General features: G+C 43.8%; 2 protein-coding genes across 3 annotated transcripts in view; one reads left to right on the forward strand and one right to left on the reverse strand.

Moving 5' to 3' along the window:
- Positions 1-1,603: 1,603 nt before the first annotated feature.
- Positions 1,604-9,448, forward strand: TIFA (TRAF interacting protein with forkhead associated domain). Its single transcript, XM_080915829.1, has 2 exons — positions 1,604-1,724; positions 8,528-9,448. Exon 2 carries the CDS (start codon positions 8,541-8,543, stop codon positions 9,093-9,095), a length of 555 nt encoding a protein of 184 aa, XP_080771955.1. The 5' UTR covers positions 1,604-1,724; positions 8,528-8,540; the 3' UTR covers positions 9,096-9,448.
- Positions 9,449-20,174: 10,726 nt separating this feature from the next.
- The window catches only part of AP1AR (adaptor related protein complex 1 associated regulatory protein), a 30,601-nt gene continuing 27,162 nt past the window's right edge, over positions 20,175-23,613 (reverse strand). For both annotated transcript variants that reach the window (XM_080916449.1, XM_080916448.1), the window contains one exon: positions 20,175-21,781. In XM_080916449.1, coding sequence (XP_080772575.1) covers positions 21,519-21,781 — 263 coding nt within the window. In that variant the 3' untranslated portion in view covers positions 20,175-21,518. The remainder of the gene's footprint in view (positions 21,782-23,613) is intronic.

Below are 23,613 nucleotides of genomic sequence, written 5' to 3' on the forward strand. Positions count from 1 at the left end.
AAACAATTGTGACTGAGATTCCATTCTAATGTTGATCTATATGCCTATGTGAAGTCTCATTGGGGATCAATCAAACCTGAGAGTTTCAGGAAACAGGATGCTCTCTAGCATCCTGGATTTTAACCCCTATTTTCTCCGTCAGTGTTATGAGTAGCCCCTACTTATATATGGATGGTATAAAGTAAAAGTTTCTATGTTGTTTCTGTGCCTGTGTTAATGCTCTCCGGCCACATTCACCGCTGTATTTCTCTCTTACTCTTTATATTTTCCCACGTGTTCTTCGACTTAAGTTTGAAGATTGAAGAGTTCAGAGTGACGCCAGTAATCAGGAAGCTAAGGCAGACGGATCTTGAGTTGAAGGCTTGCCTGAGCTACATTACAAAACCCTGTCTAAAGATAAAACGACAAAGAGAACCAAGAGTGGAAACCCCAATGTTTACGTCATTTTATTGCATGGGTTTATTTGGCACAATCAATTGGCAATGTCTTTATCTTCCACCTGCTTGGATACTGCACAATCAAAAGAAGATACCGTGGCTGTCTCTTCTTCCAAGAAGAAATACTAAATGTTGATCATTAACCAACGAAATTACATCCCTTACTGGAATCTGCCCCACTCAACTGCAGACTTCCTTGCCTGGCCTTGGCTTCCCAGAAGAATTTGAAAATAAGCCCTCCAGTCGACTGGCAACAGCGAGGAAGGAAACCACAAGAGTCTACATCATTTTATTGTCACAGAAAAAGACCTACCTCCCCTGAAATTAAGGACAGAGTCCAGACAAATAAACGGTTCCCGTGGAATGACTGTGAGAATTGGTATGCTGGTTCCCAAGCAGGATGACTAGAACATGCTGGGCGACATCTTCAGTCACTCTGGTTCTCTTCCGCCTGCTCTCCATCGCTCTCCTCCCTAAACAGAATCCCACTCGATCTCTCCACACCTGCCTTCTGTACTTCCATTCCAACCTCCTTGAACTTCGGAAATTCGTGTCCCGGTACCCACTGGGTACTCTCAAGGAACCCCACGACGCTGTTGTCCTTGTTACCACCCAACATTAGGTGTTGGGCAAAGAAAGGTGAGGTTTCTGGGTGGCTTGTGCCCAGGGTCATAGCATCCCGAGACAGGTTCCACTCCTGTCTGGCTATAGCTGGATTCTCATCCACGCACTCCCCACCCCAACCCCCGGGTCTCTGGTTGAACATCTGCAGAGAGTGGCCACTGCCTCCTGAGAGCAGGCCCGCATCTTTACAGTCTCCCAAGGAGTCCTCCAACTCCCTGCTGGTCCACCACCCTACAGCAGCTCTTAATCTGGAACCGACCTAGTTCCCTCCTTGTCAAAGCCCAGCTCCCGGTCACATGTCATCTAGAGCAGCCTCTTGTTGGAGAAGGTGCGGTCGCCCGGTGCCCGGCGACTAAAACCGGCGACTCAAACCCGGTCAGTCTAGAGACCTCAGAAAGGCGACTAAGGGCAGGGCTTCCGGTGGGAAAGGGCCAGAGGGCGGGGACTGCCTCTTGTCTGGCTCTGCGGGGCTTTCGGCCCAGCGAGGGTTTTGCGGAGGTCACTCGCGCACGCGAGGCTGCTCTTGACTCGTCCGTGGGAGGCTCGGTGGCGCAGGAGGACCGGCGACCTGCGCTGGCAGCGACGGTCCCCCAACAGTTCACCACCAAGGCTGAGCCCGCTGTTTCCACCAGAAAGCTCCGCACACGGACCTCCAAGCCCCAGGTACTAATTGGTCACTTGTTTAGCTTGAGAGTGGAGACTGTCGCTTGCTTCCTTGCATCCATCCTTCCTTCCTTCCTTCCTTCCTTCCTTCCTTCCTTCCTTCCTCCTTTCCTTCCTCCCTCCCTCCCTCCCCTCCCTTCTGCCTGCCTGCCTTTATTTCTCCCTTCTTTTCTTTTTCTTTCTTTTTTTTTCTCTCTCTCTCTTTCTTCCCCTCCAAGAGGGCAGCTTTGTCCGGAAGTTTTCTAGGAGTCAGCATCTACCTCCCCTCCATGACTTGGTCTCCAGGCAGACGTGTGCTATATACTAAGGAAAGGTTGAAAACCTATAACATGATCCCAGGTTTATGAAATACGTGATCTTTATAACATAAGGGAGGAACCGAACAATACTGGGGGAAGGGGGAACGGGGTGTGAGTCTTTTCTACTATTTTTGCAAACTTTTTATCTAATCGGAAACTAGGAGGATGAGGCAGTTTGTGCATTCTAGCTCAGGAGCCGAGGTCCTGGTCCCCCACCGCCACAAGCTGTTATTGAACTTAGGAGACTTTCCGGGAACGGGTGCCCACGGCTCTTCCCAGACCCACCTCCGGGCTGCAGCCGGGTCACCGGAAAGCCCAGCGTCGTCGTGGTCCGGGATTTTCCTATTTTCTTGAGCATTTAGATCCGGTTGCTGGGAGAGGCTCCGCGAGGGGGGGGGGTCTGCATCCAGGGAGGGGAGTGGGAGTGGAGAAGGGGATTAGAACTGGAGGGTGGGCAGAGCTAGACCGAGAATCCGGCGTCCGCTGAAAAGCGCTCAACTCGTCTGACAATCTCTTCCCTGTACTTGGTTTCCCTCACTCTCTGAAAGATTGGGAACCAAAAAAACTGCTGACTCGGTAGCAGGTCTGCTTTGAATACGCGGACAGATGTCTTTCTTATAAGCCACCCCATGAGGCCATGGCAACTGAGGGAGTTGGGCAAGAGGGTAAATTTGTCCTTTGTTTCTTCCAAGTTTCTCTTCCCCTTCTGCCAGCTCGGTGTCGGGTGTTTGTCAAGGAGAGCAGCTTTTTGCAAAAATAGACACTTCCTTCTTCCAATCACACCCTTAGAGCTGGAGCAGAGGGACGCGAAGGTAAAACGTCTTAGAGGGAAACCTTCCGTAGCCCATCGATTCAGAGTAAATCCTCCATTTACAGCCAGTACCGTTTAAACACATTCTCAAAACGGGAGAAACCTTAATAGCATGCGTGACCACTGTCTGGGGTGGGGGCGTGCAAACGTCCCTTCAAACCGTTTGGACACCTGGCTCATTTTAGTCAAAACATCTCTCGGGCAGCTTCTCAACTGTGGCATTTGCAACCGATCCGCCTGGTGCAAAAACAAAGCCCAGTAGCCCTTCACTAGTTTCATAGTTAGAGAGGAGTTATCCCGCGTGTGCAGCTGGGGTGTCACTGCTGCTGTGTACCTAACACACCTACACAGAGCCCTCTTCTTTTCTCAGAAGAGACAGGTGAGATTCAGGAGTCCTGATCTAGCTGTGGCCACTGGAAGGCTCTCAGGTGAGTGTGTGCATTTGGGTTAATCCAGCACGCAAAGGGTTCAGCCTGGAGTGTGGGGTTAGGGGGAGAAGAGCCACGTCTTTGGCTCCTGTCTGTTAGCAGAACTTGTTTTTCATTTCGTTTCTCTCCCTGTTGAATAATAGTTCTTTGTTAACAGATTACTCCTGCTTGCCAGATGTTCCGTGTTTTACAACTTTGTGATGTCAGATAGCAGAGTAACATACCGAGTAACACACGCATATACTGTGTAACACACACATCGCCAGTGATATGATACTTCACTATCTCTAGTTCTATTTTATTCCAGAAAAATCGGATGATTTATGGGTTTTGTAAAGCAAAACAGTTGTTAAATATTTGAGCAGGTCTTAGTGTGGTTTGGTGTCAAATTTCAAAGGTGTGTGGTGTGCTCTGAGAAATCTCTCTTCTCCCCCTGGACCTGGGTTCCCCTTAAATTACACAGCATTATTACTGCTGTGTAATTTAAAACTAACAGAGTTCAAAATCTTTTGTTGAGCCTCTATACACCAGTGGCTTAAAAACAACAACACAAACCAACCAACCAACCAACCAACCCCCCCAAAAAAAACCAAAAAACAAACAAACAAACAAACAAAAAAACCCAACTACTGCTCTTAAAATTGTTTTGTTTATTTCTGTCTTTCTACTGTATACTGAAGTGCCAAGGGTTCAAGCTACTTTGTAGAAAGTCTTTGTGCCTTTGGAAACTAATAGATTAGTTTGTTTAGCGGCCTCAGAGTTGCCTGTGAATGGAAGGTGCTCAGTATCCTCACATGCAGGAGTAAGGCGGATGGGCAGCTGCGGTAAGCCAACGCTTTGGTTCACATCCTCTTAGGCAGCACAGGCCTCATAACTTCCTTCCTTTAGGGTCGTATCTCGCTGGCACGTGCTTCTGAGCCCCTCTTCTCTTTCAAGTCTATAGATTTGCAAAGTATAACTGTGAACCCCGGAAAGGAGGCAGTTTGTGGAGTGCCAAGAGACGGTGCCTTTGAGCCCGGACCCTGGCGTTGGCACCTTGCTTTAGAGCAGAATCCGGTCTTTAAATTCTACATCACCCTGTCTCTCTCACCTGTAAAGGAGTAGTTCTTCGAGCTATTCTGAAGATGAGCCGAGGTGACACAAGTAAAGAACTCAGTACCAAGCCTAGCACATGAAAGGCAGACCATAAGCAGAAACCCTTCTGACTGTCAGAGTTCACCATTCCGTCCTCCTAAGAGATGAACGCAATCATCAGCCTAGGATGGAGTGACACATAGCACAGCCCCAAGGATCCAAGAATCGTAGGGATTCAGATGGAAGGGACTCACCTCTGGGACTCAGACTGAAGCAGTGGTTCTTTGAGGAGCTGCTGTTACGGCAAGGGAAGTGACGTCATGAAGCTACATGGTGGTTTTTTGAATCGTGTGTTAGGCAATACGTTTCTGCATAGCTTCCACTCATATTTGTTTGTGTTGACATGGTGCTTAATGAACTGGGCAGCAGTCCAAACCACGAGAACCTTTTTTTTAAAGGGCCAGCTGGGAACAGCAGGGAAGGTGGAGCCGAGGCAATAAACACCCTGCCTCAGTGTTTGCTGGGCAAAATCATAATTGTGGACTCAAAGGATCATCAAATCCTAAGAATGAATTCACACCAAGACTGCCATGGCAAAGAAGATGCCAGCTTTTCTTTATAGGGCCCTGGGTCCCAAGTGGGAGAGTCTATTTGCAGCAGGCACTTTTGGCAAGTGGATCTACTCAGAAGAGACAGAACTGTAAACTCACAGGTTATAGAAAGCATCTAAAGCAACATTGAGCTGTCAACAAAAACACCAGATTTGGAAAAATACTCTTTTAATATAGTTCTGTCAAAGTCCAAGGATGAGCTGCAGTTGAACCATTTCCCAGACAAAATGGAGGTGGCTCCTGCTCTTTAGTTTTAAGCACTTTGCTTCTTATTTAAAAATTGTGTGTGTGTGTGTGTGTGTGTGTGTGTGTGTATGTATGTGTGTGTGTGTGTGTGTAGGCATGAGTGTATGCACATGCATGTAGAGGCCAGAGGCTAGAGTGAGATGTTATTCCTTAGGCATCTACTACCTTCTTTGGGACAAGGTCTCTCATTGGCCTACTCTGCAAAGTAGGCTAAGCTAGCTGGCCAGTGAGCTCCAGGGACCTGCCTGTCACTGCCCTGGGATGACAAGGACATGACATGCTGCTGTGTTTTGTGTGACTCCTGGGGGTCCAGGCACAGTCCTCCCATGGGCAAGGCTTTAGCAATCAAGCAGTCTTCCAAGTTCCTCGTTTCATTTGACGTTTTCACTTTCAAGTGTCATGTTTTATTGTATGCATTTTTTTAAACGAACAAGGAATATAGATGGAAAGTGGATGTTACCCAAGATTCACAACGATGAATTCTCTTTATCAATTGCTAATTGCACCATTACATAACTTAGTGTAATTATTCTCATTCATGCTGTCTGCATCTTGAATAATGAGACCCGATTATCATAATGAAAGTATATTCAAATGTCAGCATGAACTGGTGTAATCAGTCTCACCCACTGAAGGGTAGTTAATTACTGCTGGCTTTTGTTTCAGCTACTTTTATCATGTTTGGCCCAAGACTTTGAGGATCCCTTTTGCTTCTTGGTTTTTTGTTTGTTTGTTTGGTTTTTTTGTTTTTTAGTTTATACTGAATGATCTCTTACCTTGCCAGTATGCTGCAATGAAGTCCAAGAGATAGGGATGTAAAATTAAAATTAAAGATTAATGTCTAATTTCGCTTGGCTGCCATTTATAGGATAACTACATGCAGCTTGGTTTTAGCAGCACAGCTTTGTAAAAGAGAGAAAGATACTGTCTGAGAAGCAGACAGCCCTGGGTAGGATAGGAAGAATGAGGTGGCCTATGTACTGAGACTCGGTCTTAGTTCACTTCTCTGGGATGAGACACCATGACCTAGGCTTGAATATACAGGAAAGAGTTTATCTGGGGATTGCAGTCTCTGAGGGATAGAGTCTGTGCCTTCGGACAATGGCAGGAAGTAAGGAGGCGTGGCGCTGCAACTCACACTGAAACACAACTACCAGGCATTTCGAATTAACTGGGAAAGGAGTGAGCCTTTGAAACCTCCATATCCACCGTCTCTAGACCGCTTCTAACAAGGCCACACCCCCTGATCAGTTCTATACAATTCCACCAACTGGAGACCAAATATTGAAACAGATGAGTCTCTGGGGCCATTCCCATTCAAATCACCACAGACACTGTCAAGAAAAACAACACAGTAAAAGGCTGAAATAGAAGTGTCATGGAAGCAGTCCTTGGTTTTTGTTTTCAAACAATGATAGTTTTGATACCAATGTCTAAGATAGATGGTAGCTTAATATTAACCTATCTTTGCTTTGTTATAAACAAACAAACAAAACCCAGTACAACTATAAATTTCACTTAATTATAGAACCTCATTGGTGGGGGCTGGAGAGACGGCTCAGTGGTTAAGTCCACTGGTTACTTTTCCAGAGGACCTTGGTTCGATTCTCAGCACCTACATGATGGGTAGCTCACAACTGTCTGTAACTCAGTTTCAGTGGATCTGATACTGTATGCAGGCAAAATACCAACGTGCATAAAATAACTTAATTAAAAAATACTTATTGAAGATTATTGTTTCCTAAGTCCCAAATCAACATAAGCAGATAAAAATCAACTACACAAACAAGTGAGGGTTATTCAGAGGCCGCAGTGAATGGTCAGCAGCTATCGAAAGTGGGGCTGTCGCCATACTTGGTGGGAGGAGTTGTGTGGCTGTGGCAAAAAGCCACCAATAGGCACGGAGCAATCAAGGGCCAGCATGAAATATAATGTGTTTCTATTTGTATGAGAGAAATTACTCTCTATAGAGAAACATGTGCTTGTGTGTGTGTGTGTGTGTGTGTGTGTGTGTACACATGTGCATGTGTAGGTGCTCACATGATTATGCTTGTGTGGAGAACCTGTTTATAAAGTTAAAGGCAGCTTTATAGCTGTTGATTCTAGAACATAAAGATAAAAGATTGGGGTTGAGAGACTTGTTTCTAAAACCTTTTTTAGTTTTTGAACTTTTAAGTGATATGTGCTCGTAGTTTTAAAACTGTTTTTTTTTTTAAATTATTTTAGCTCTGTATCAATATGGCTTTAGAAAAATTTAAGAAATGGAATTTTCTTTTCTGCTGGAATCCTGTAGATAGCACCCCATCCTGCTCTAGTGCCAGGTGTATGGTGAGGTCTAGGTGGGGACCTCAAGCCTTGGGCTCCAATGACATCAACAGTAGCTAGATGAAACTTCTGGGGCTAACGCCTCCTCTCCAAGCCATTTACAAAAGACCAAGGACACAAATAACTCTGGCACCAGGGAAGGCTGTGGTACTGAATGGCTTCACAGAAGTTGTTAAAAATGTAATGTCAAAACAAAACTACTAAAAATTCAAGACTTAATATAAATTAATTTAATAACATAAGGTGATATGGTTGCAATTATTTATCTATAATTTAAGTGTTTTAAAATTTTTTTTTATTTTTTGAATGCATGGATGTTTTGCTTGTATGTTTGTGTACCATGTGTGCAGTACCCAAGGAGGTCAGAAGAGGGCATTGTATTCCCTGGAATTGGAATTTCAGAAGGCTGTGATCCACCATGTAGGTTCTGAGAATGTCACCAGGCTCTTCCTCTGGAAGAGCAACCTCTTAACAGCTGCTCCATCTCTCTAGCTCTCTATCTATAACCTTTAAGTTTCTTATTTTAAAAGAGTTCACAATTTATAGTAATCATGTTATAATAGAATTAATAGACTGTAGGTTTTATTTGTGTATAACTCCTCTGAGTATATTAAACCCCAAACCAGTTTGTTTATAATAGTCTCAGTAGGTAGCCCAGGCTGGGCTTGAACTAATGATCGTTCTGCCTTAACTTTGCAAGAATTAAGGGTGTGCCACCATGGCATACCTGATTTTATTTTTTTAATTACAACCATCATCTTTTTTGTTTGTATCAGTATTTAAAGGAGAAGAGAATGAGACTTCCCTCTGTGTCCCCTAAGCCACTGTACTGTTAGCAATGTCATCACTGCCCACATTATGAGAATAGGAAGGAGAAATGAAACAGAGCAAGAGGGAGGGGCTTGTGTTGTTCTCAGTGTAAGATCCCCTACCACAGTTTGAACATACTCTTGGAGAGGGCAGTGGAGGCTGAACTAACCAAACTAACTGGATGCTTTGACTGTTGCAGGCCAGGAAGCATCATGTCCTTCGAAGACGCTGATACAGAAGAGACAGTCACTTGTCTCCAGATGACCATTTACCATCCTGGCCAGCTGCAAAGTGAAGTATTTAAATCAATAAGGTTTTGCAACAAAGAGAAATTTCCTTCTATTGGAGTGGTGAAATTTGGACGGAATTCTAGCGTGTGCCAGTACACATTTCAGGACAAACAGGTTTCCCGAGTTCAGTTTGTTTTACAGCCATTTAAACAGTTCAACAGCTCGGTTCTCTCGTTTGAAATTAAGAACATGAGCAGGAAGACCAGTTTGATGGTGGATAACCAGGAGCTGGGCTACCTCAATAAAATGGACCTGCCTTACAAGTGCATGCTCAGGTTTGGAGAGTATCAGTTCCTGTTGGAGAAGGAAGATGGAGAGTCAGTGGAATCTTTTGAGACTCAATTTATCTTGTCTCCAAGACCTCTCTTGCAAGAAAACAACTGGCCGACACAGAACCCCATACCTGAGGATGGGGTTTATTCTTCGTACTTCACCCATAGAAGTTCTCCTGCAGAAATGGATGAAAACGAACTGTGAAGAGTCCAACCGGAGACATGTGAAGGATGAGGACACATTGGGTAGACACTCGAGAGACATCGTTGGAGTTTGTGAATGTAGTGTAGCATGGATGTCCACATGTTGACTTTAGTTTTGGAAGTCAGGGGACCGTGTTAGTCATCAACTTAGTCAACGGTTTAGAGTTTCAGTGCTACAAAGAGTTAAGTGTACACAGATAGCACGTAAGGCGCGTCTTCTTTGTAATGAGGTCGTTGCTTCTCTGCTTGACATCACTCCCATGCTTTGTCTTGGCAGCAGCCATCTCGTGGCCTGGTCACATCATTTCGTAGCAGCCTTTGTCTTTCAAGTTTAGAGCCTGGGCAGATTGTTTGCTGGTGTCTGTGACATGCTAGTGCTTGTAGAACCAGAGTCCTGGATAAGTTCCAGAGTGCCGAGACACGGAGTCACTGTGGCTTCATTATGGAAAGACTTGAGAAATAGCTCCACGATTTTCTTTCCATGGAACTGTAATCACGCTTTCCTATATGTCAGACCTACAACTAACATTTAAAGAACACTGAGACTAAAATTGTTTTCTTACAAAATTGAAGTGCATTTTATGGATCTTATTGATTTTAAAAATGGCAGAAATCACAACTTTTAACAGCCTCTTTGCATATGATAAAGTTAGAGCTCAGTTCCTCAGCTGCTTCTTTGGAACTTCTTAAAGGAAAACATCTGATCTTGGGCTGCTCTATGGAAGTCAGAATATGTGAATATTTATAATAAATGCTTAAATATTTCTAAACTTTTAGTTTCACATGAAGTTGTATTTATTTGAAAGATTCTCATTCACTTCATTTTAGCTAGATTAAGATGAATGCTAGTGTCTAAGAAAAAAGATGAATGTTAGTGAATGTTATGTAAGAGAATGATGGCCATCAAGTTAAGGTAAATTCTAGCATCACCAGAAATAAGGATCCCTGTATAATTTCCTCGATAAATGAAATTTTGTGCTGTAACAGGTATAAAATTTCTGGTGGGTCAGGCGGGGGAAGCTAACCACGTACATATTTTATTTTTGTTTTTTTCAACAATAGCTTGCTTTGAAGCATAGTCTGGCTTAGAACTCCTGATCCTCATACATCAGCCCCCCCAAATGCTGTGTCCAGCTTAATGTAACTATATTTCTGCAACAACCCTTTGAAACTATTTCTAATAAGCGCTTTAGCCTGGTACCATGTAAATGTTACCTGCAGTATGCCTCTTGCTGTAGAATATCAGTCAGTCAGCCCTCCAGCCTATAAAAGAAGACATCAGCTGCTGCCCCAGGGCAAATATTGTTTCTATGGCTACTACTTTGTGTCTATGTGCTTAGTGACTCTTTTATTTCTTGCCTGCTGACTCCTGTAGTAAGTTGTCGCTTTAGAGTTTTGCTACCTTGCCTATTCTCTGTGAATCAGACCATAATATCAACCCTTTCCCAGCTTCCCTTGAATTAGTGAATAAAAGACACACACACACACACACACACACACACACACACACCTCTGTTCGATTTCAACTTGCCTTCTTGGTACAATTGTTGGGCGCTACTATCTCCCACCCAGAAAATCATGCCCTTATCATTACTCTTATCTCTCCTCTTACCTGCCCCAATTTTAATCTGTCAGTTGAATCTAGTCCCTGCTAAACATCTCTGACCACTATAGGAGCAGCCACAGCCCACTGTTCTCTTGGTTCTTGGTTCTCCTCTCTCCAAAGCATGGCAAACTCCCCTCTCCTTCCTTGCACCTCCTTTTTCCTCCAGGAACATTCTACCCCGCCGGTGTCCAGGTGTCCATATGCTACCTGCCAGAACCTGTGGATATGTCATGACGTAGCAAGGAAGAATGAATGCTGCAGATAGAATTAAGGTTGCTCATTTGATGATCTCAAGTTAAAGAGCTCATCCTGGATTATTCCAGACTCAGGTAATAACAAGGTACTTATGGTACTACAAGGTTGCAGTCTGACACAGACTTGCCTGACTGGTATGGGCTTTGCACTTGGAGGAAGGAGGCTATGAACCAAGGAAAGCTGCAACATCTTGGAGCTAGAAAATGTGCATAGACATCTCCATGCTGGAAAAGGCATGAAACATCAGCAAGAGTCTAAATCCCAAGGACTCTTTAGCCCAGTGACACCTGCTACTGACTTCTGCCTGCAAAACTTTTAGTTTCTGCATCTTTGTTGCAAATGATAACAAAACAAACATAAACATACTCCCTCTTACCCAGGATTATGTATTATCTTAGTTTTTCTATCACTGTGGAGAGAGACATCAGGATCAAGGCTACTTATAAAAAGAACATTTAACTGGGGAGCTTGCCTACAGTTTTAGAGGGTGAATCTATGGCCATCATAGTGGAATAGCAAGCAAGCAGGCGTGGCGCTGGGGAAGCAGCTGGAAGTTCACATCCTGATCTGAAGGTTGAGAGGGGAGAGGGAAACTGGGACTGGTTCAGGCTTTTGAAACCTCAAAGCCTCCCCCAACCCAGTGGTGTACCTCCTCCAATAAGATAACACCCCCCAATCCTTCCTAAAAAGTCACCAACTGGGAACCAGACACTCAAATCTTTGAATCTATGAGGGCTTTTCTCATTCAACCAACCAACCAACCAACCAACCAACCAACCAACCAACCAATGCACTGTTATTTTTTGCTACTGTCAATCATCAGTGGCCTCCATGAAACTACCCTCCTTTAGGATTATAACTTCTTTTCTGATGTAAATTTATAAATTAGATCACCTAGCTTGTTAGAATTGTTTGCAGTGTGAACCATCTGGGGCAAAGGGTACCTAGGAGTGCAAGAGGTATATGAGAGTACCTGATTACGAATACGAAACCTCTTCTGAGCTGTTCAAGCACAGAGGGGATTATTAACGGGGAAACTCAAGTGTCTCATAGAGCAATAGAAAGGAACGCTGCAGGCTCACAGTGAGATTGCATTGCCCACGCTCATTCCTAGATGCGTGGTGGCTCCATTCTCCACCTACACGGTGGCATGTGGCCACCAGGAACTCCCAAGATTTTCATGCATAAATCACTCAAAGAACCTGACCTTCCTGGTTCAGGTCTTGAAAAGGGTGAACTTGAATGAGATGCCCAACCCTCCTCCAACCAACTCTCCGAAGGTCACACGATCACATTGTAAAACTGCTCTCTCCAACCCTGTGCCAGAAGTGGGGTGACCATATAGACAGGGGGAAAAAGCATTTTCTAACAACTACAACTAAATCTCCACAGAAGAGTGGAAACAAGAACAAAAGAAAACTGGTGTTTGATGCCACAAACAGTGTAGTTCAGTGAAAATTTCAACACAGGTCTTAGGGGACTTTGCCTCTCTGGGAGAGATACCAAGATTTTCAAGGGGCATGCCAGTTTGTTACATGTTGTTTTAACATCCATTGTTACAGCCACTGGAATTCTTTCCTTGGATCTGTAGCTTTGTGACATGGACATGCCATGCAGTGGGAGAAAGCAAACTCATATGGCATATGAGTTTCAAATTGTTTATTTTTAAAAACTATGTGTGTTAGTAAGCCTGTGTGGGGGTATGTGCTAGAGCTGCCAGAGGCTGTGAGCTTCCAAGTATGAGTGCTTGAACCAACCTGGGTCTTCTGCAAAAACAGTAGTCAAGGTCCTCTTAACTGCTGAATCATTTCTCCGGGTCCTGGTCTTAAGTTAAAACTTTATTTATGGGGGTGAAAAGTTACACATGAGGGGTGGGGGTCAGAGGCCAACTCTTGAGAGTCAGCTATCTCCTTTCAAATGTAACTTCTACAACCACCTTCAAAAACATCTGACAGGCAGAAATTCTAACATGAGTAAAGGTTTTTGTTGCAGTGGGTGTAGGAAGGGGTGTGTTCCCCACAAGCTGTACTTTAAAAAGTAATCTATATGTGTAGATATTATCTACCTGTTACAGAAAACTAACTATAACCTTACTGTCAGGAGACACTGTTGATAGTTTGAGTAGCAGCTGCCTCTACTTTACCTAATGATTCCATTGTTTCTTCGACATAATATTTATCTACTTCTGTGATTGTTACTTGGGAATGTAATAGGTGGACTGTGATTAGGACCATTGGTCTCCATTGAAAGTGGTGACTGTCTTAGTCAGGGTTTCTATTCCTACACAAAACATCATGACCAAGAAGCAAGTTGGGGAGGAAAGGGTTTATTCAGCTTACACTTCCACATTGCAGTTCATCAAAGGAAGTCAGGACTGGAACTCAAGCAGGTCAGGAAGCAGGAGCTGATGCAGAGGCCATGGAGGGATGTGTCTTACTGGCTTACTCCGCCTGGCTTTCTCAGCTTGCTTTCTTATAGAATCCAAGAATACTAGCCCAGGAATGGCCCTCCCCACTTAATCACTAGTTGAGAAAATGCCTTACAGCTGGATCTCAGGGAGGCATTTTTCAACTGAGGCTCCTTTCTGTGTGACAACTCCAGCTTGAGTCAAGTTGACACAAAGCCAGCCAGTACAGTGACTAAGGAGAGAACTGTAAAAAGTGTGGTTGGGATTCAGCAAGCTTCTAGCTGGTCTGAGTTGCTCCAGAATTCACTTACTCATCGCTCTGCTATTCTGTCTACAGGAAAATATTTCTTTGCCTGCACCTCACCTGTCAAGTACTGGGTTTAAGGTCAAGAGCTGGGGGGAAACAAATGGCAAAGGTGGGTCAGCTCTTGCTAGGTTCATTTTCCTCCGGGTTAAGGAACTGGGGGTGAGTATTTTGGCCTTGAGGCCAGCATCAATGATGTCACTCTCCAAAGACATAATCATGGTAACACAGAAAACTGAGGTAAGGTGTGACAGTGGAACCAGTCTTTTTATGATGCCTGCTTTTCAAATTCCTTCCAGAAGACAACATTTACCCCTCCTCCTGAAATCCAACCACAAAGCAAGGTGTAATTCCAATGGAGAGCCTTCTAGGAGGGCCTGAGCTTGTCCTGCTTACAGATACAACAGTGGGTGAGAGGTTACAGGCAGGAGCATGGGTGACCTCGAAGGAGCCACACTGCAAGGAAGGTCTGCTCAGCCTAGCATGGATTCTATTTCCATGGGCTCCTCCGTGGACTCCCTTCGGCCGTGGAGATGGATCCGCTGCCCCCTGGCCTACTCCACTTAGGTACTCTAACTCCCCCTGAAGCCAAGGGCACTGAGAGCAGGGCACACAACTGGTTAGGAGGAAGGGATGGACATTGGGGGGAGGGTTGCAAGACTCTCACCAGCCCTTCCTCCAACGAAGGAAGTCCCCAGTCAACAAGTCTAGCTGGGAAGACAGCCTTGTAGGAGGGCACAGGTGATCTGATAATGAGAGCAGTTTGGTTCAGAGATACACACACACACACACACACACACACACACACCATAATTCAAACAGGATGGAAAACAGTTTTATTCTGGAGCCAAGTGTGAGTGACCATAGCCTGGAAATACAGATTTAGGTTATCCCAAATTCCATGCATCAACCTGGAAGTAGTTTCATGAAGTTTTTATAGAAACAGAACAAGTTGTAAATCAAGGTGCTTTTCAAACGCACTGGTGTAAACATTAAGTGGGCCACTGTAGTACTGTGTAAAAACCTCGACTATAAGCTTCAGTTTGGTTGGAGGGAAAGCAGGGTGTTAGAAGACTCCAAAAGGTTTGCCCGTAGTCAGGATGTTAGGTTCTAACGCAGAGCGGGAGCAAAAAATCACTGTGTAGTAAGCTAAAAACAAAAACAAAAAGAACAAAAAACAAAGCCTAAGACAAACTATAACTAGTCTCTGGACCTAAGACATTCTTAACTCTACAGTCACTGACATCTTTACAGTCAGTTTCTATCCAGGAATTATCCACAGAAGATAGCCTTGTGTAAAAATATTACTGGACTATTTTAAAACAAATTCTAAATCCCCGCTAAGTAAATGAAACGAAACAAACCCTAAGCTTCACAAACCCTCACAATGTTGACCCAGTTTCTACAGGAAGCATACTGTTCTCTGCGAGCTATGAATCACACTGCCAGGGTTTACCCCATTTCCCATGGATGGCTGTTTTCCTTTCCTGGAACTAAGATGAAGCAGTGCCTCCACACAGGACCTCTGTGAAGGTTAGTTGAGCTGTGGTGTGCAGTCTCTCTTCAACATGCCCCACGTTACGTAAAGAGCAGCACCAAGCAATTGGACCTTGTATCTAATGATCTCTGGACTAAAACAGTTCATGGAACTAAAAGGGAAGAAGAGATAAATTTATTCCCAAGCCAAATTTGAGTAACCATATCCAAGGATTGCCCCAAAAGATGTTTCATAGATGTGGGTTCATGAGATTTTTTTTTTTTTTAATCAAAGAACAAATAATTGATGGGCTTAGTAGGTAGGGGGGTTATAGTCTTAAACCTTCTGAATTGGTAAAACTATAGTGCTAAGAATATATTTCAAAGGCTCTGATGGCCCTAAGAATAGTAGGTGAAGCAGAACTGTGGGAACAGAGGCTTTCAAAGGACTACAAAGAACACAAGATAATTTAGCTGCAACATTCGAACTCCCCCAATCATTGCGTTCTAATCAGCCAGCCACGCTTGTAGAACCCTCAGAACTGGGTGGCTTCTGTTTCCCTAGAGAATTAATTTAACATGAATGTTACTATGTCTAGGCATCAGGGAAAGGGTCTTCAAATAAACGTGTAAATTTAACAAAGAGCTCATAACGATAATTTTCAGATTCTATCTCATTTCTCCTTTAAAGTTTTTTTTAAGGATGTTAAGTTTCATTTTGGTGAAGCTATTTCTTTCACATAATCCCATTTTTTTTCTCTCTGCAATCAAATAACTAACAGGAGATATTAAATAATCAAAGATAGGAAAATATTACACTCAATATATCTTTTTAAAAATAGGCTTCTTTTTTAAACAATTTATTTTTATGTGCATTGATGTTTTGCCGGCACGTTTGTCTGTATGAGGGAGTCGGATTCCTTAGAACTGAAGTTGCAGACGGTTATGAGCTGCCATGTGTGTGCTGGGAATTGAATCTGGGTTCTCGGAAAAGCAGCCAGTGTCTTAATCATTGAGCCATCTCCCCAATCTTCAATACAGTATCTTGTTAGATATTTGTTAATAAACTATGATTAAGGTCCTCTGCTAAAATACATTTATCCAATTTCTGAAAAAAAGTACAATCTCAAGTTCTATCATTTTAGAGGTAAACTGAAGGATCTTCTGTAAGATCCTCCCTCACATAGTCCTCACCCCCTCCAGCGCCCACTTCTCTGAAAACTTTGTAAATATCTATGCTGACTCTTCTTCAGCACCCCCTTTGTTTGTCTAACACGTATCATCCATCTGTCGTGCTGTTCCCTAAGGTCGCCAGTCCCCTTTACGAAGCATCTGATGCTAGTGACCCATTCTCATTCTGTATCTGCATTTTTAAAAAAGATTTATTTATTTTACTTATATGAGTACACTGTGTCTTCAGACACACCAGAAAAGGGCATCAGATCTCATTACAGATGGTGTGAACCACCATGTGGTTGCTGGGAATTGAACTTAAGAACCTCTGGAAGAGGAGTCAGTGCTCTTAACCGCTGAGCCGTCTCTCTACCCTTGTATCTGCATTTCTCGGTGCCTTTTTACTACCCACCCCACACACCCCCCAAGAGAAGCTGGGCTAGCTTTTCTGCCTATACTTCCCTGGGAAACTCATCTACTATGACTTAAAATAAATAACCACACACTGTTATGGTTAATGCCATTTTGACAGGATCTAGAATCACCAAGGAGACAGGCCTTGGGGCACACCCACGAGGGATCACCTGGGTAGGGGAGGGAATCTGCAACTGACCTGTGGATGGTACTGTTTGAGGGGATGGGGTCTTGGACTTCATAGGCAGGACAAAGCTAGCTGAGGACCAGCTGTAGTCATTCTCTGCTTCCTGACTGTGGGCACAATGTATTCATCTGCCTCAAACCTCTGTAGCCAAGAAATACTTGCTATGAATTGCATACTTGACTATGAACCAGAATAAACCCTTTTGCCCTCAAGTTGCTACTGTTAGGGTATTTAGAGGCAGCAACAAGACAAGTATATATATCTACAAAGAATCCTCAAACTCAAGAGTCACACCTCTTCCTTGAATGGCAGACATACACAAACACCTGTTGCTGTAAATATTAAAAAATAAAAAAATGGTTTCTCTCTTTACCGGCCCTGAGGCCTCACTCCTCAGGCTCGAACCTGACACGGAACCTCGGGTACCTCTGGAGCTCAGTCTGAACCTTCAACAGGGCCCAACTTGTCCTCACAACTCCCTTCCCTTGGCGGTTTACTACTGCCTGTTCTCTGCCTCTGTCCTGGGGTGTTTCTGTACCCCCAAATCCCACACAAACACAACTCTACAGCCCGATAGCTTTTCATACAGGTTTATATATTCAACTCTCAATCCACAAACTCTCTACATAAGACTGCATCAAATAAACAAAGATACAAACTGCCCTTCTATATGAGATATTAGACCTGTAAAATCCTTAATGTTCACAGCCTTTTAACATCAATCATTATCACCTGGGACTAGCTGGTCCTTGGGACGCTCCATGTTGCCATGACCTTCACCCTCTGTCCTCTCCCCTCCTCAGACCTCTCTGCCCTGTCCACCTACCTCACCCCACCCAGTCACTGGCTTTCCTTTATTTTACTAATTAAAAACGGAAAGGTTCAGTTGGAATCATGTGACTAGGCAGCCCTTCTTGGGGAAGTGGAATTAATATTAAAATACAAACAGCTTCAGGACAAACACCTTTTGATACTCCCACGGAAATATTTAACTTTCCAAAGGAAAATGTTCACCAAATCTGTTCTTCCCACTGCTCTGTTTAAGTCAGTCAGAAGCACAGCTGTACCTGCTAGGCTGGCTGTTAACTAACCATAGGTTCACCCAGAAGGAAGACAACAAACCCAGACATTTATTATTTGCACAGAGCAATGCAATCAGAGCTTGGAGTCATTCTCAGGGATGTTCTTAAGATGTCACTGAACCAAGGAGGCCAGATAGCAGGTGACAGAAGCAGAATCTTCAAGTAGCTATGTCTATGTTGTTGAGGAGCCTGCTGTGAACTGCGGCCATGAAGACATAGATCACCCCTGTATCGGAATGGGGTGACTTCAGTTTTATGCTTCCCTGCAATGATGGAGTTGGATAAGGACTGCCTCCAGGCAGAGGCAGATGATGTATGGCCTGACAGTTCCTCTAAGGACTGGATGACCACTATCCCACATCCCAGAAGAGGTCCCAAGGCTTTCTGGCAAGATCTACTTCAGCGTTGAGTCCTACCTGTGTGGAATGTGCACATGGGGTGGGTTATCTGATTCAGCCCTTGATTTTATCCCTATATTCAAATCAACAGGAAACCCTTGTGATTCTCCTTCTAAACTGGCTCTCTTTGGCTACTGTAGACTTAAGCCCCACCCCACCCAGTGAGGGTAGTGTGCTTCTATGCTTGCCCTTATAGTCTGGGCCCTCTTTAACAGATAGGCCAACTTTCAGAAATGCAGATCTGGTCATTATTGGGCCTAAGCTGCCAACAAAAATTCTTTGACACATCAAAACAATTTTTATTTTGGTTCTTAACCACGACCTGTAAAGCGTCCATGAATTATGCCTAACACCCCCAAACATCATCTCCTATAAAACTTCCCCTCACCCATGATGCTTCAGTTTCTCGGTCTTTTCCTTCTGGAAACATTTCTTTCCCTGCCTCAAGAATGTAGGATATCTTCTTCTCATTGCCTATAACATGCTCTAATAGGCTCTCCTTCCTGCTCCATTAAAACCCAGAACATTCATCTCCCAAGAAAGGAAGCTTCCTGACCTGTGGAAAACTCACTCAGACTTGTTACCTGGCCCTATCACTCTGTGTAATTGGCCTAACTGGCCTGTGGGGGTTTTTTTGGTTTGTTTTTTTGTTTTTAATGTATATGTTTGCTGTGGTTTGACTGAGAATGGCCTTGTAGGCTCATATGCCTGAATATTGGCCCCCAGTTGGTAAAACTGTTTGGAAGGATTGGACTGTGCGGCCTTGTTGGAAGGGGTGTCATTAGGGGTGGCTTTGAAGTTTGAAGAGCCCATGCCATGTCACAGTGCTCTCTGTCTCATGTATGAATGAGATGTAAGTTCTCAGTGGTATGTGGACCCCCGCTATACTTTTTCTTGTGTGAATTACCATGGTCAGGGTGTCTCTTCACAGTAATAGAAAAGTAACAAAGACAGAAGTTGGTACCACAGAGCAGGGATTGTGGGATTGCTACAACAGGCCTGACCACACTGCTTTTGGAGGAGTGCGGATTAGGAAAGTAAACGCTGAAGAGCTGGGCCATCTAGACAGGAGCTTGAGACAGAGTGTGCTAAGTGCATGTGGGGGGAGGTGGGTGATGGGGTTGTGTGGAGGTTCCAGCTCAAGAAGCCTCAGAGCTAAACGGTACTAGCAGCTGGGCTAGAGCAGTTCTTGTAAAATTATGGCAAAGAATATGACTGCCTTTTGCCCTTGTTCTAGGAATCTGCCTTAGGCAAAACTGAAGAGTTCTAGACTAATTTCACTGGTTCATTGGCACAAGAGATTTCAAGACAGCCTAACAGTGACTCTGCTGTGTGGTTATCAGCTATCACCCTTAAGCAGATCTACAGTGAAAAAGACCCAAGCAAGACCAAAGGACACCATGTTCATACAGTTTGAGGGGGAAAAGAGCCATGTTAGGTCTCAAGACTGGGACAAAAGGCTGAGGTGCCATTAACTCACCAAAGTAGATGCTAGCTGTCAGGCTCTCCCAGTGTCCCCCAGTCCCCACCTGTTACAGAGAGTGGCTGGGAAAAATGCACCCCCTACCATAATTAAAGCATATCTTTTATGTTTTCTTATCTTCATAGCTGATTTAAGAAAATACTTAACACCAAGAGTCATACTACCCACACTATTATGAAGCAATGATATGCAGGTATCATTAAATGTAAAAATGTTTATTCATAATCCTCAAGAGGTTACCATTCCTTCAGAAAATTCTTTATGAACAAAAAGCCAAGAAAATTACAACAGTAGCTTATGCCAAACCAAAAATATACATCTGATGTAATATAAACCTTAAAAAGCATCAACACAGGCAATGTGAATATAGTGCCTTTAAATTATTTCCATGACACACCACAATTTAAATTTTAAGATAGATATAAATAATAGCATAACCTAATGCATATTTACATATCAAAGTATATTTGTTTGTATGAGATTTAAAAATGACAAAATTACAGATGTCATCGTATAGCAGTTCAAATATCGAAAGGGTCACATACGTTTTCACGTACAGCAAGAACTTTACTATTCTACCTGGACCGTCCTGTACTGTTGAAAGCATGCACCATCGCTGCTGAAGAGAGAAAAACAGCAAAGGAGACAGAATACAGTGTGCTTGCCAAAGTGACCCTCAGTCCTCAGCCAAACCAAGGAATGCAGTTAGGAAACATTTCCAGCCCTGGCCTTCCCTACAGATTCAGACATGGGTTGTCAACCCGCTGACATTGTTAATTCCAGCCCACAAAGTGCCCTGTACTACAAGGCAAAGGAAAGGGCAGTACAATCAATGGGACCTTTCATATCAGAAAGGATTTTATTTACTTTGAAATACCCGTATTTTGATGTTTTCTTAAATCATTCACAGAATATATTCTGTGTAAAAATCTTCCAAAGATCATTCACTGGAAATATAGGATTTTTTAAAAAATGAAAGTGAAAACTTAAAATCTTAATTTAAAGCCAATATAATAATGACATGTAAAAGTAAAAAATTTAACTATACATTTTTATGTATTAGTTTTCATTTAACACAAAGTGTCCAAACTCTGGAAGTCTTTAATCCTGTCATCTCTTATTCATACTGAGTGAAGCAGGGCTTAGGACGTGTGTGTGTGTGTGTGTGTGTGTGTGTGTGTGTGTGTATGTGTGTGTGTGTGGTGTGGTGTGGTGTGTGTGTGTGTGTAGGAAGCCTGCACACCAGCACGCTTGGGTCATTTCCAATTACTGCTGCCTACTAGACAAGGACACGCTGCTGGGAAGGGGTCTGCCTGCCAGGGAACCCACCCGTCTCTCCTCATGCTGCTGTACATATACTGAGAATTAGAAAATACTTTTAGATTTAGTTCTACAATAAGATAGGCTTAGTAAAGATCAGAGTAAAACTAGTAGACTTAAGATGCAGAACTCGGCCAGGGTGAACAGAAAGGCTTGCGTGTTTGATATGTCAGAATCACTGGTCAGTCTGGGACGCAGATGTTGAGATCACACCTGACTGAAGCACTTTGCTGTCCCTGCACTCCTGCTCCTTCTAGGAAAACAAGCATTTGTCCCGCTAGTTGTTTGTAACATTTGGTAGTGAGGTCACAGCTTCATCCTATCGGATCTGCTGATCGGCATCAGACTGCTTGACGGCGGAATCCGACAGTTCCAGCACAGGGTTCACAAAGCCGCAGTACTCGGAGTTGCCGTTGTCGTCCATCTCGGCACTGACAAAGTCGTTCTCCCACTCCAGCCCGTTGGAGTCGTCAGAGGTGGACGTGGGGTTGCTGCCCTTCTTGCTGCTGCACTTCAGCGCTGCCCGCAGGATGTCTTCCTCTGTCTTGGAGCGCTCTCTCACGGGCAGCATCCTATTCATTCCTAGCATTCCAAGAACATTGAAAGAAATCCCAGGAAGAAAAAGCTGTATTAAAGGACTTGCCAGCTGATCTAGGGGTACTGAAGTACATCTTTGATCCCAGCACTCAGGAGGCAGAGGCAGGTGGGTCTGTAAGTTTGAGGTCAGCCTGGTCTACAAAGAGAGTTCCAGGACGTCCAAGGCTACCCAGAAAAATGCCGTCTAGAAAAACAGAGAAAAAACTTGCCAGCTTAATATTAATAATAAGATTGTGCTTGATTTGTAAATTAACCTATGGAGCCAGTCTTGTGAAGCTTCCTTAAGGGAAAAAAATCCAAGGTGTGTTTTCCACATATCATACCTCTGATAAAAAAAAACAAAACAAAAAAAAAAAAACAAAAAAAAAAAAAACAAAACAAAACAAAAAAAAAACCGAGCAAACAAAAACTTGCAACACTGATCTCCTGATAAGAAAACATTTCTGAAGGGCCAAAAATCAAACACAACAGAGACCAGAGTTCTTTGCTTCAGGTCTCATAAGGCTACTTGGAGCCTTTGCCAAGGTCTCTTCCCAGCAGATGACGTTGCATTTCCTGGAGAAAGGCAAAGATTGCACTACAAAGATGACTCAGGCTTTTCCAGGACACTGCACTCACTTCCAGTACATCAGCCAGCCCCACGAGGCCAAGTACAGCACTACCATCTGCTCCAGTTAGAGCGCAGGAGCTACAGCAGAGAGGTGGTGCACAGCCACCAGGTCACTTAGCTATGAAGCAGAGCCTGAAACCCCAGGGCTGCCTGTGGGCTGGGCCAGTCTTATGCTCAGCTACATGCTAACCAAGGCAGAATCTTCATTGACCAAGTCTGGCCCCAAAGTCTGTTCTCGTGATAGCCCGGATCTCTACCACAACAGAGCAGATATTTCACAGTTCTCTGGTTAATACTAAGTCTACATTGTTAGTAACACGAGCCTCAAAAATCTTGGAGCAGATGGAGGGGAGAAAGAACAGTGACTTCTAAATTTCTAAATACAAACTGACATTGGTAAAAGACTAAAATGTAGGATGGGCAGAGGTTATAGGAAATAGGGGACACAATCAACTTTATTTTCTGACCTTAAAGAATCAGGTTTCACAGGACAGAAAGGAAAAGGAGTATTTTATCTTTGCCACTGTTGCCTGAAAAAATTGTAAAGACTGAACTCAACAAAGTAAGTTATTATACTAGATGAGGGAACTATAAAAATGAGCCAGGTGGGGGAATGGATGGCTCAGTTGGTAAGCTGCTTGTCACACAAAGAGAGAACCTCAGCAGCCATGCAGAAGGCCTAGTGTGGTTGAAGTGTAATCTGAGGGCTGAGGAGGCAGAGACAAGGGGCTCTGACAACCAGCCAGCATGAGCACTGATCCCAGTTCCAAGAGACGAGAGAGACAGCTCTAGAGCACTTGAGGCTGACCCCTGTGGCCGCATGCATGCAACACACACACATAATGTACACACACACACACACACACACACACACACACACACACACACACACACATCTATACCCACAGAGAAATTGTGAGCTGAGAATTCATATGCCTATGTGTTTGTATAGAATGGACTTGTTTTCTTGGACTGAAAGTTCTCTAAAGGAAGCTGCAATTGTGTATCAACCAAAAAGGTTTTCAGTGGGCCTTCCACTGCCTACTCCAGTTGAACAATTTGCTAATAAGCCAAGTAATGACCAGGACAGTCTTATAGCACCTGCACAAGACAGAGTAACTACGAATGAACTGGAGACCGGGATCCAAACCTACACTGAGGTAAGTGCTGAACTGGGGAAGAGGACACCAGGGAGATTTGACAAGCT

The sequence above is a fragment of the Micromys minutus genome (assembly GCF_963924665.1).
Source record: "Micromys minutus genome assembly, chromosome: 4".
NCBI classification, from domain to species: domain Eukaryota; kingdom Metazoa; phylum Chordata; class Mammalia; order Rodentia; family Muridae; genus Micromys; species Micromys minutus.